Genomic DNA, 13,861 nt, shown 5'->3' with positions numbered 1-13,861 from the left:
TCACCTGCCATCTCTCAGATGACAAGGTCTTTTTTTAACCGAGGCAACTATAAAACAATGAAATAACATGTAACTGCACACTGATCTATTTTCAAGGCGGGTTTTTACCTATTGCACTTCACAGGTGAGGAAACATTGTCTCAAAGTCACAATTTTTTCCTTAAAAAAGATAAACTGATCCTGTTCGATGCATGCTACTGTTGTTTATGGTTGCTACTATCATCTTTTTTATATAACAGTGAATAGTAAGAGCAATAATCAACATGTCATGTTCACATCTGGAATAAAATTATCTTATACGAACAGACTCACAGATACAGAAAATAAACTTGTGGTTACCACAGGGAAGAGAGAAGGAGGGAGGGACAAATTAGGGGCATGGGATTAACAGGTACTAACTACTATGAAAATAGATAAGCAACAAGGATGTTACCTACAATGGACTATAATCTGCAAAAATACTGAATCAGTATGCCGTACACCTGAAACTAACCCAATATTATAAATCAACTATACTTCAATTTTAAAAATTATTTTCGATGAAATAAAAACATCACTAATACATTACCAAGTGATTAACCATCTATACCATCTACCCAACAAGCAGCAAGCAGTTCCAAAGGCTCAGTTAATATGTCAAAGTCTCAGGAACGAATTATAAACCACTTTATTCCCTTCCGACATCCTTTTGAAGGAGTTCGTAAATGTTGACTTACACAGTTAACGACCTGGCTCTAAGGGTTTCTCCATTACTGTGAACAGAGAAAGCTGCAGCTCTTACCAGACTGGGGAATGAGGGGGGAAGGGGAAACCCCAGCTTCCCTCCTACACCAGACGTGTACAATTTGAACACTTCCTTCGTGTGCGAGGCACGATGCCATGCACCGCAGGCAGACTGTACAAGTATGTGTGCCAACCACGCCCAGCGGCTGTGCTTCACAGCTGCGGGGGGTTTCTAGTCCGATTTCTTGATCAACCACAAAATGGACTGTTCCTGAGCACCTAAAAGACCCTGATCAGCGTGCCTAAAAACTGATGAATTGCTTAAAATTTTTTAAAAAATTGTCTTGAAAAAAGAACAACCAGCATTTTAATATTTCCTGACTTCAAGTCAACTACTTACATTTTTACTCACTCTTATTACTCTGTGATCAAGCCCTGTGTTTACAGTCGAAGAAAAATTCTGTCGGGCTCAACCAGAAGGAAAACTCAGTTCTTGTACCCACTCTTTGAAGCTTTCTTACCACAAATGGTTGACTATTATTCTAACACAGTTCCTGCCTTCTCTCTCTCCTCTCTATGGTTTTAATTCCATGACTCCATCCCAATCTCCATTATTTTAAAATTACCAAGAAATTAGATGTCATCAACTAGGAATGTACTGGGGTTTTTTTGTCTCTTTTCCAACTACCCTATAATCTGGAGAGAGGAAACACATTTAGTATTTGCATTCATCACTGCACGTGATTTTAACAATCCGAGAAATTTGGCTTTCTCGAAACAAAATTATAAATCAAGTCTAAGGGTTTTGAAAATTGGGTATTTTTGAAAGTTTTGTTTACAAAGAGGGCACATTTGTATAAGATACAAGATTAATACTGTTCATTGCCTGACCAAACTAATGTAGTCACCCAGAGTCAAAAATCACATACGAGTGAGGGGGTATAAACTGAAGTGTCGCCCACGTCTACATGCTTCCTTTTTAGAGAAGGGAAACAAACTCTTGAAGTTACTGAGGAGGGAGAGCTAATTCGTTATAATGGAGGTTTCAACATAAAAGGGAAAGAAGAAAGAAAATAACAGATGTTTGGATTTTGAAGAAGATGGAAAACACATCTTAAAAACGTAGTCCACACGACGCGGGTCCCCCTGCCCCAAACGCCAGCACTGTTCTATGAACATGTGTTTTCACGTGCAGCGGTTGGACCTAATGAGAGGCTACAGCTTGCCTTTGTGCTGGAAACTGACTTCCTTCCCCGCATTCAGGGTGCTCCTGTAGCCAGCCCCAGGGCTTCGAGAGCCTGCTCCACGGTTCCTCGTTAGTATGTCTCACTTTTATAGAACGCCATAGGGAACTCTAAACTATACCTTGCTATTCAAAGGAAAACACAAAATCCCTGCACTTGGAGGGGGCGGCGGGGAGTTGGGGGGTGACCTAGACCATTAAAGGCATTCACAGAAAGTACAGTCGTGATGAAACAATGCATCCGGGAGGAGAGGCACTTGGGCTGCCTGGGAGACATCAATTCCCTGGGGCTGTGGCAGAAAGGACGCTGCCTTCTCCCTCTTAACCTGACGGCCCCCTGCGATGGCTCGGGGCAGCAGGCCACCTCAGAGCAGGGGCGGGTGGCAAGGTCCACTGGAGCAAGCCAGGCATTCGAGTCATGTAGCACGACGGGGTGAAGTGCGCCCCTCCTCCTCAGTGGGCAGATACCGCTCACCCGCCATCTGGGTGACAGCATTCCGGGTCAGGGAAACACAGACAAAGGACGAGAGAATCTAATGCCATTACTTTTTGAGTCTTCAGAGACAAGTTCTATAAAAACCGAGGCTAAGACTGTGGCATGGTGATGCCACACGCCCCTGCCCTCACATAGACCTAATTTCCTCTTTCATATGACCCAATAAATGCAATTTCCTCTGAAAGTGTATTTTTTAATAAATAAAATCGGTAGGATGCTAAGATAGGAGTGCTTTTCTGGGTGGGAGAGTGATGCATTTGGTTTCATTTCCTCCGTGTGTCATAATCCTTTGCCACATCAGCAAGGCTACCAAGATTGGAACACTGATTTCAGTGTTTCAGGCTTCAATTGACTGTATTCTCCTGGATGTCGACTTGGCTGGAAATTTGGGGTGACGGTACATTTTCAGCTCGATCTGTTTTAATTCTTGTCCTAGACACTACGGACACATGACAGCAGGTTAACCACGTCATTTTTTGGCAGGTCGGTAGAAACATTATTAAATTGGTCTATAAAGTCAAGCAAAATGCACTCAAAATCATCTCCATGTTGATTTTTGTAACCATGGTGCCTGCCACAGAGCAGGCACTCAATAAATAGTTGATGGAAGAATTATGGGGGGAAATTACATAATTAGAAGGGTGAAGAAATAGACTTCCATGTACGATCATAAGAAACTCTTTCCAACCATATTTAAGGTTTCCCTGAAATTAATCACCATCACCAGCAAGTAAAACCAAGATGAGATATCCTTATACCTCCAATGATTGTGACTGGTTTCAAAAGAGCTATAGTTTATATGTTAGGAGAATAAATGACATGAAATCCTCATTACACAAAACTTGCCTTTCTTATATAATGTAAATGGTAAACGTGGCATTAGAGTTCTGCTGCTTTCTCCAAAGGATATTTTTTCAAAAGCACCCACAAATGTCATCCCATCTATTTTTAAGCAAAGTGCTGCTGGATAAACAGCTGAATCGTCTAAACCCAATGGGAAAATTCAACTTTAAGTAAGCTATTTTATCTCATTGAAAATAAGAGGTACAGACTGATACAGAACATATGGGGTTTTGCATATGATTACATGCAAATATTATTAACTTTAAATATAAAATTCTAACCCGAGATGAAAAAAATAGGAAAGCACAGTATCTTCAATAATACTTCTTAAAAGATTCTGTTTTCTGATTCTCCTCCCCAACTTTCATCAATTTCCAGTTAAAACCTCTTCCTTAGGTTTTCTTTGCAAGAGACAGAATAGTATCTGTAGATTGCGATCATGTAAAGACAACACAAATTCTAAAAAAACAGACCTATCCTGGCTGTAAATTTTCAGTCTTTCTGCAGATTTTATTTTTTTTTTTAAATAAAAGTGGGTTTGGAGTTTTTTCCACAGAGCTCCTTTTTTAATGAAATTGAGACGTGTTAATTTTGAAAAAAACACAAATGGTATAGAGTTAGAAGTAAAAGCCCTCTGCATCACTGCACCACTATTAACATTTTAACATTTTCCTTCTGATATTTCTTGCATATATTTAAACAGAAAAATATATACGTATAAAATGCATATAAACTGTAAACACTATTCAGCATGTTCCCCTATGACTTTCTAATAGACACAGTTGACCTTGGAAGATGCAGGGGTTGGGGCACCCACCCTCCACGCAGTAGAAAATTTGCATGTAATATATAGTCGCCTCCTTATACTGGGTCCCTCCAGATCTGAGATTGCAAATCCTCGGACTCAACCAATCACAACCGTGTAGTACTGCAGCATTTACTATCGAAGAAAACTCAAATGTAAGTAGGCCAGTGCAGTTCACACCTGCATTGTTCAAAGGTCAGCCGTATTGGTCTTCTCTCTGCATCAGTACACAGATCTACCCAATTTTTTAAAGTATCTATTAGGTGCTTCATTACATGGGAGTGAGTGTTCCTTCATTTAGCAAATGCTTAATGCTCATCTACCAAGTGCCAGGCACACTTCCAGACACTGAGAATACAGAATTGAACAAAATAAAATCCCTGCCTTCAAGGAGATTGTATTCTACATACTGAAGAACTAGCATGGTAAGAATCCAGTGAGCAACGTCATTAACTATAGTGATTTTAGCTTTTTACAAGAGATGCCCAGTAACTAAATCTTTAAACCAATCCATCAGTTGAATAAATTACAGATAGTATTTTTGTATTTTCAGCCTTTCCATCAATGCTTTCTTTATGCCATCAACTAAGAAATGGGTTGTGAGTTTTTCATGGTTAATTAAACTAATGCCATAACAGAATTTTTACACATTAATCTATCTTTTGGAAATCTACATCCTCAAGTACCTAAATAAAGATAGTAAAATTCTATCTGAATTGAATCCTCCTTGACTAGCCTATGCTGCAAAAGGGAAGCAGGTTAGAAGCCCCAGGTTTCCTCTACTTTTATTGATCCTGTGTGCTAGAAACTTCTAATTTAAACATTTCATGACACCTAGATGCTTCCTGGACACAATTTTTATGTCTTCTTTTGGTTTCTGTATAACATAAGAACAAAGGAAAGATGTTTTGTAAATCAAAATGAAACAAGTAAATGTATTTCTCCATAGAAAATTCAAGAAAATTATGCCTCCTACAAAATTGCGCAGAAAAATTGTATGTGATCCTTGTTCCAAAAGCCATCCCTAAAACACCACATAAGAAAAACCACTTTTGAATTGTTATTACCTCTGTGCCCCATATATTTATCTCAATTGAAATTAGGTCCGAATTTACATGTAGACGCACTTAGGATGGAAGAAGAGAAGACATCCTCCCCGCTCCCCCAGCTTCCTGCCTCCTTTTACCCCACAATGTCTTACCCACCCCCAGAAAGTATTCTCTGTTTGGGACCTCCTCCAGTGACACCGGAACATTTGCCTAGTTTGGGTAGAAACTAGGAAGCCACTTAATTTTTTTCTGATTTAAGAACTACGTCCTCCTAAACAAATAAAATCCCCTGTGGACATCCTGACACAAAAGGGTTTGTTTTGTTTTATTTTGTTTTATTTTCTGGATGTTGGCCAAATCTATCTCAGGATAAAAGAAACTAATTATTTTTTGCCAAGTGGGATATCATAAGTGGAGCTTAATTTAACAGTTCTCTATTAATTCAGAATTTTTTACTCTGCACAAACAATGGCAAACTTGAGTGGGAGGTTAAGTGCCTACTCACCCAGAGGCAGTGAGGTGTGTATGAATTGCAGGAAGCCAGCCTTGTTACTGAAGAACCAGAATCAGGTCAGTTTGACTCATTACCAAAAAGGTAAAGAAAGAGGGGGGGACCCAAAAAAGCCTTTCTCAAATGAAATATATCTGCATTGTCGCTGTCTGTAGGAGTTCACAACCTCTGTAATGGGAAAAACAGCATCACTGAATAGGAAACGTGGGTACGTGTCACGTATGCGTCAGGGAGAGAAAACCAAAGACTGAATTCCAGTCAATAACTGGCAAGTGAAGGAACAATGAAGGGGGGCGGGGTGTGCCCTTAGCAAAGATTTTTCTACATCCAAAGATAATCGTACATCATCTTGAATAAGACACTCTTACCTTATTACAGCTTTTGCCATAAAAGGTCGGCACGGTCTAAGTTCGTGATAAACAACACAAGACATGAGACACGTACCTATTTTTATAAGCTAATGCCACTTTCATTTCTCTATTTGCTATAAGTCGTTTGCACAGATTCCCTGAGGGAAGGAAACAACGCCATAAGCTTTAGGCAAAGTGTATGTTCCCAAAGCCTGCGTTTTGTTGTGGTTTTTCCTTTCTACACACAGAAGCCACTCTCCATTTTTGTTGTCTACGTACCCATAGAGGGAGATCAAAACAGTTCAACAAATTGTAAAAAGGACTCACGGAGGTGAATCATTTTTTCATTTTGTTGAGTTCACTGGATAAATAGTTGCAGTATGATGAAGCTGAAAGCACACCGGTCCAAGAGAGAAGAGATGGGAATCCGAGCCCAGTTCTGCCATGTGTTAGCCATATACACTGTAATTTACATTCGGGGTGTCAGCTTCTTTCTTTCATGATGACATTTATCAAAGCAGGATATGAATAGATGTTCATCTGAAGAAAAGGAATTGACTTTGATAAACTGAGTGATAAACTCAAGCTTCTTTATTGGCAGACATTCTGCAATTTTTAAGATGCTAATACGGACGGCAACTCTCTAAGAGAACTATGAAATATAGAGCACCCCTCAGATCTCTCCCATTCTGGGAAACCCTCTTCCAACAGAGTATTTCTAAGAATGGGTGATACGCAGAACATGCCTTGGAATACACTGGGTGAGATGACAGTTTTGGAGATCTGCTTGGCTGGTCCTGCCATGGTTTGGTCATGGGCTGAGTGGCGTTCTCTTGACCCTACTGTGGAATGTGGTTGCGGTTCGCTGAAGACCTCCACAGAAACATCCAATTGCAGCTCCCTGGAGGCCACCAAAGACTCTCTTCCGGATGCTGGCTATGCGTCCAATCCCCCAGACTCACCGCGCATGATACTATGCCCCCCCCAACCAGCTCTTGCCTACACATGCCCCCTCCTCCCGCTCCGCATCAGAGAGCAGACTTTCCCCGCCATTGGTAGAGGAAAATCCAGGACCAAAGGTTCCCACACTTACTTCCCACTGATCCAAAAATCAGGTATAACTCAGGTGATGTAGTAAAAGACTTCATGAGCACTTTTATTTCATCTCATTTTATTCTACACGTTTTAAATCTTACCTGAGAACCTGCTTGAACCTGGGAAGATAAGCAGGAATAAGACACAGTCCCTGCCAGAGGGATGACATCATCCCTCGTCTCAAGCTGCTTACAGACTGAACAGTGAGAAGGATTTGTAAACAAGTGGTTTTAAAGTATTGTGACAGTTTTCCATGGGTAGGGTGTGCAGGGTATTAGAGTAAATCCTTATTTTTTTAGGTTAGCTCTGTATTTGCTTTACAAAGGCGGGTTATTATGGAATTCTTGGTCTTTCAGAATGTAGAAGGGCTTACATAAAAGATTGGTCTCTGAGCTTTCTTTTTATTTAGTACGGTGTGATGTGTAGATTTTCTTCTTCAGTTGTCAACAAGAAACAACAATTTCGCAGAGGACTCCCTTGCCCTTAAAAACCTGTCAATGAAATTCACGTGCCAGGCGCTCTCCCAGGTGCTGGGCGCAAAGGCAGCACAGCAGAGGCTCACGCTGCTCGGATGGCCTTTGTGGGGCCCCTGGGCACCTGATTACCACCCTGGAAGCTGCCTCTCGAGTTCCCACCTGTGATGGTTGGTTCTGGGTGGCCACCTGGCTAGGCTAGAGGACCCAGTTATTTAGTCAAACCCTAATCAAGGTGTCACTGGGCAGGAATTTTGTAGATATGGTTAATATCTTCAATCAACTGACTTGAAAGAAAGGAGCTGACTCCTGAAAATACGGGTGGGCCAGTCAGGTGGAGGCCTAAGAACAGAGCTGGGGCTTCCAGGAGCAGAAGAAACTCTGCCTGCAGGTGGCAGCCTTAGCTCCTGCCTGAGTGTCCAGCCTACCAGCCTGCCTGGCAGATTTCACACTTGCCACCCCCACAACCATGTAAGCTGATTCTTTAAAAGAAACCTCTGTTGATTCTGTTCTGCACTGAGAAGCCTGACTAACCCACCACCCCTTACACACAGGCCACTGCAGATTCCCCCCAGCACACTGATCTTCCCCACCCCTCAGCCCCCAACCCCTAGGAGAAAAGAGCCTTGGATCCACTACACAGACCACTCCGGGTCAGCTCTAGTACGAAGTCGCAGGCTGTAGGAGCTGGCCCCACGTGGGAACTTAACCATCACTTCCAACATACCTTCTGAATTCCAAGAAACAAACTTTTACTTAATCAATATTATATATACATATATAATATTTATATATACGTTTATATCATCTTTATCCTTACAGTAATTCCCTGAGTATGTATCCCTGCCCTCATTTTATGTTTAAGAACTCTGAGGTTAAAAGAGATTAAGGTCACTGGGCCAAAATCACGTCTAGTAAGTAACAGAGTCAAATTTAAATCAGGTTTACCAGATTCCAAACTCTACTATATTCACTGCACTATGCCCCTTCCCTACAGGTGAAAAAACTGCCTGGTTAAAAATGGAATGGTGGGAAACTATTCCATTTTCTTATGTGCCATGTTTGTAGGTGTGCTGTGTGGGGAAGGAGGTAGAAATCACCTGACATTGATTGAGGGCTAACCATGTGCCAGGCTCCGATTTTAAAAGAGTCCTTGACTGGAATGTCTAGGTTGAATGATACATCATGTCTGTACTTGGGCACTTCAAGATTCTAAAGTATGTTCTTCCTAAAGCTTTTTTGTTCCAGCTGCATCTATTTTGGTCATAGATATTTAATGGATTTTTTTCTTCCTTGTTCTTAAATGACAGAGGTTTTGTACTGACATCAAATACCATATCAATTAGGATAAAAAGACAGGATTGTTCTAAGATGAATGAAAGCCTTTTAATTTACTCATTTTAGTTCTGAAAAATGTTTTGAACCCCACAGCCTCTGGCCCTCAGAGGTTGATCTATAAGAACAGGCAAGTGCCTTTTCGTTTTGCTAATGGTTTCCTTCCCCGTGCAAAAGCTTTTAAGTTTGATTAGGTCCCATTTGTTTATTTTTGGGTTCGTTTCCCTTGCCTAAGGAGACAGATCTACAAAATTATTGCTAAGATGGATGCCAGAGTGTACCACCTATGTTTTCTTCTAGGAGTTTCATGGTTTCAGGGGCCACATTTAGAGGTACAAACTACTAGGTATAAAATAAATAAGATACAAGGGTATAATGTATGGCACAGGGAATATAGCCAATATTTTATAATAACTTTATATGGAGTATAATCTATAAAAGTATTGAATCACTATGTTGTACACCTAATCACTACGTTGTATACTAACTAATATAATATTGTAAGTCAAGTAAATGTCAATTAAAAATGAAAAGAACATGCAAATGCATTCAAGCGTCAGGCTGCCTGCTCTTGCTTTACACACGTTGTGCTGACCCCGCTGGTGGACTCACTCCATCTGGTTGGGCATCTCCAACCTCTGAGTCCCAGCCCATTCCAAAAGACACTCCTGTCTGTCCTTGTTCTGAAGACAGAGAGCCGTTAAGAAATACTCTTCTAGAAAAATACAATCAGTAAATGTAAAGATAACTGAGCACCAGAACACTCAGTTCAAGGAGTGTTACTTCAGGGTCTCATAAGGATTCGTTCAACACGCACATCTTAAGCATTTAGTTTACAGAAGGCACTCGGGAGTAAACGATGATGAATAACATTGTCTCTCTGATTAACAATGAACATGGCGGCACTCCGCGCTGGACGCCCCAAAAAGCAGCATTTTTCAAACCAGTGGCCACAACCAATTAGTGGTTCGTGAAATCAATGCAGCAGGTCACAAACAACATTATTTTTCATTAGGTAGAATACAATAGAAGAAAATAGAAAAGAAGAGAGAGTGCGTGGCATGCAGAGTGGTTAAGCAGTTCTTCCTTTCCTTCCGTTGTGTGTGCACAGGCTCTGGCTTCCCAAGTCAGATGTATTCCTTACTGTGAAACAGTCCAAACCGACTTGCACGCTCCAGCTCTACAGAGAGAGGAGGAGGAGGAAACAAGAGCCTTGGACTCAAGAAGCTTGCATCCTGCTGGGAAGATCAAGCTAATTAACGAAGAGCAGAACCCTTTATATGAAGCAGCTAATGATAGGGCTAGCATGAGCCTTGATTTAGTGTCTTAGATGGATTAAGACCAGCAAAAATTCACCGTAATAGTTCATTACTCCTTCCTCCTTGACAAACGTCCTCACTCGGCTCCGAGGACACACACCTCGCCGAGCCTTCTCAGACTGCCCTGCTTGTCCCCTCCCAGCTCCCCAGCCCCCGGGGTCGGACCAAATGGGTTCTTTCCAGATTCACGTAATTTGATAGATGATGGTATCATTGAATTAGAGTGAACAGCATTCAGGAAGGAAAGATTCTACTTTGGCCCACTTTCAGGGGTTGTGAGTGTAACTTGAAATAAAAAGTCCAAGCGCCAAGATGCAGGAGTCACCAGATGACAGTGATGAGAAGCAGGAAATTCTCAGTTGTCTCTCCTTTTCTTCTTTTCTTTTTTTTTTAATTGAAGTATAGTTGAAATACAATGTTGTGTTCGTTTCTGGTGTACAGCATAGTGATTCAGTTATGTATGCATTATTTTTCATACTTTTTCATTATAGGTTATCACAAGATACTGAATCTAGTTCCCTGTGTTATACAGTAGGACCTTGTTGTTTACCTATTTTATATATAGTTGTGTGTATCTGCTAATCCTAAACTCCTAATTTAGCCCTCTGCCTTTGGTAACCATAAGTTTGTTTTCTACGTCTGTGAGTCGGTTTCTATTTTATAAGTTCATTTGTGTAATTTTTTTAGATTCCACATGTAAGTGATATCATGTGCTATTTCTCTTTCTCTGTCTGACTTACGTCACTTAATATGATCATCTCTAGGTCCATTCATGCTGCTGCAAATGGCATGATTTCATTTTTTTATGGCTGAGTAACTTTCCACTGTAAATATACCACATATTCTTTACCCAGTCATCTGTCAATGGACAGTTAGGTTGCTTCATGGCTTGGCTGTTGTAAACAGTGCTGCTGTGAACACTGGGGTGTGTGGGTCTTTTCAAATTAAGAGTTTTCTCTGGATATATGCCCAGTAGTTGTATCTCAAATCTATTCGGTACTTTTTTATAGATACCAAATATCTAAGTTAATGATTCACAAATGTCATCATTTATAGCCTCATTGGAGGAACTTACTATCCCTAATGATAAACTAAAGGAAATGCTTGCTGAAATTTATTTCAAAATTCATAGTTTTGAAATTAAGTATCAATAGTGGAGATGCTTGAGTTGATATTTCACAGACCCTAAATGAGCTGTGCCATTTGTTCATAATAAGATGATCAGACTTTAAGTTTTAAGGAAAAAGATCCATAATCATAAGCATTTGACAAGCCCTTGGCTCTCCATTCGTGCTGGGAGATTAATAAAATTTTAGCCAACACTGAAGTTCAGTTTTGATGGATGGTATTTCTACACCTGGGCTTCTACTGACCCCGGGAGGAAGATCACTAACCTTCTACCCACACCTCTGCTCCGGAACACCAGGCACAGAATTCTAGTTTGCTTCAGGGAGTTCAATTTTTGGAATCATAGTTACAAAGCACAGGGGATGCGGTGGACAGTGACTGCAACAATGATCTGCCTCTAGTATGTCAGAAAGACACAGTAGCAATGAACAGTTGCATGAAAGATGAACAAAAGGGCTCTGTATTAGCTTATCTTCTATATAGTCAGTGGAAATAAATCTATTTACCATAGACCTAGACTTTGTTGTTTTTATCTTTCTACCTTTTAGGATGTTTGTGTTCTTGCTTACATTTCACTAAAACTTCTAGCCAGGTGTAACTGCTGGACAGATGACAGGCGATCTGTGGACATCGTTTTTTACAGTCTTTTGGTTCTTCCAAGCAGCTAACCATCACTACTGGCTACAGGCTTCAAATGTGCTAGCACTGTGTCTCCCAGCAACTTAATGCTTGTGTTTCATGCTTAATGGAAAGTTTCTAAGTTTTGAAACTTACAGGCAGCAGAATGATAGGAGAAAGAGGAACACAGAAACTTGAGTGAGACAAACCTGCCTTTCCATTCTGACTGTGATTGACTAGCTGTAAACTTTACAGTTATTTAATAGCACTAAGTCTCAATTTCCTCATCTCTGCAATGGGATGAATAGCAACACTGGGGTTTTGCATGACCTGAGATAATACTGATGTATAAGGGATGATAAAGTGGGTACCAGCAGGCCCTGGGGCTGACTGCTTCCCCACAGACATGCTGAATGAGAGGAGCTATCTGCGTCCCAACACTCTGAGCAAGGGTCCAGAGATGCTCGCTGATGGAACAGGCTGGGAGCACACGCTCAGCCCAGAGCCAAACAAGAGAGCCAGGGCGCGTGATAAGCCAGCGCCTCCCCTATTCCTGAAACACATGGACAAGTTGTGGGGGAGCAAGGTTTCCCCAGAGCAGAATCGTGGTGATGTGACTGCAAGAATCAGAGGTAGAACCAGGGTAGCAAAGCCCACAGAGGTCCACTACAATCAAAACCCAGGGTGGACGGTGAAAGGAATCCGTCTTCCTCCCCTGCCCTCACATCATACGGCAGTCTGGTACCTCAGTTTTGCTTCCTTGCTGTGGTATCAGAAGGCTGTCTTCCCACCAGATGGTGCCCCTATGACATCATCATCGCCTCAGTGACATTTTCTACCAGCCCCCAAAGGCCCGTGGGTCCTTCCCCGCCTTCCAGGGGTCACAGACCCTAAGCCTCTGTGTTTCTCCTGCGTTTCTCCTTTCTCAGTGGCAAAGACTTTGCACAGATAATGTTCAAGTCCAGGGGAACCGTTTTACCGCCAAGGAAGAGGATTTATAAGAACACACTACAAACCCAGTAGGTAAATCGGAGGCACTGAAATTTAATACTCATCTCAGCTTGATTTGCTTTAAAGCTATTTTTTATTCTTTTCCTTCATCCATTCCCCAAGGCTTGCCTGATCCACTTAAAACGTGTAACCCCCTTTGAGACCAGGCTGTGTTTTATAAAATGTTTTTGGTGTATCTCCCTAGCACCTGCTCTGGTGTGAGGCACCTGGCTCACCGGTGAGAGTAATTCCATAGGGTCACAGTGTGAATCACCATCTAATAGCACTGTTTACAAAGTTCTATTCAGGAGTATTTAACAATGTCCTTTGGAGAAAGATGTGGCAAAGGGTATCAGCTTTATTTTAAAAGAGGTAGGTATTTACTCTTGTTCTTAAAAGGTAATTTTTAAGCAATCTGAAGCAAATTAAGTTTCACACCAGCTTCGGGCTTTGAGGGCGGTTGCCAGGGAAATCTGCTTGCAAAACACCAATCAAGCCTTGGGATCTACGCGTCGTGTAATTGTAATTTTCCTATTCTTGCTCTTTTTTTCCACTTTTGCTATGAGAAGAGCAAGCTAAAAAGGCTACAGGGACATTTATGCCAAGTCGCATTTGTCAAGTTGAAAGCTGTGTGGAGCAGAAAGGCAGTCCTCCCAGCTGCAAAGAAGATGCGAAGGAGCCGAGTGAGTAGGGAATCTGAGAGCTCACTAAAAGTGCTTAGAAGGCCAGCACATCGCAGCCATTTCTGTACAGAGATAGGCGGGAACTCGATACCCAGGGTGAAGCCTCACAAATGCCGAAAAAACACCGGGGTGTTTTTTCCTTGAGAGGGTGGCTGCCCTACAGGTGTCCTCACACCCCACATGCGTTTACGCAAAACCTA

The 13,861-nt window shown here is 41.5% G+C and overlaps 1 protein-coding gene across 14 annotated transcripts in view; it reads left to right on the top strand.

Annotated features, from left to right (window-relative positions):
* DLGAP1 (DLG associated protein 1) overlaps window positions 1-13,861 on the top strand; it is a 342,691-nt gene that overhangs the window by 155,624 nt on the left and 173,206 nt on the right. For 4 of the 14 annotated variants that reach the window (XM_064481566.1, XM_064481567.1, XM_064481568.1 and 1 more), the window contains exon 2: window positions 13,548-13,661. The exons of the other annotated variants lie outside the window; for them this stretch is intronic. In XM_064481566.1, coding sequence (XP_064337636.1) covers window positions 13,548-13,661 — 114 coding nt within the window. The remainder of the gene's footprint in view (window positions 1-13,547; window positions 13,662-13,861) is intronic. 14 annotated transcript variants of the gene reach the window in all.

Source organism: Camelus dromedarius, chromosome 32 (genome assembly GCF_036321535.1).
Source record: "Camelus dromedarius isolate mCamDro1 chromosome 32, mCamDro1.pat, whole genome shotgun sequence".
Taxonomy (NCBI): Eukaryota; Metazoa; Chordata; class Mammalia; order Artiodactyla; family Camelidae; genus Camelus; species Camelus dromedarius.
The sequence above is the reverse complement of the archived record's forward strand: the minus strand, read 5'-3'. Positions and strand labels throughout refer to the sequence as shown.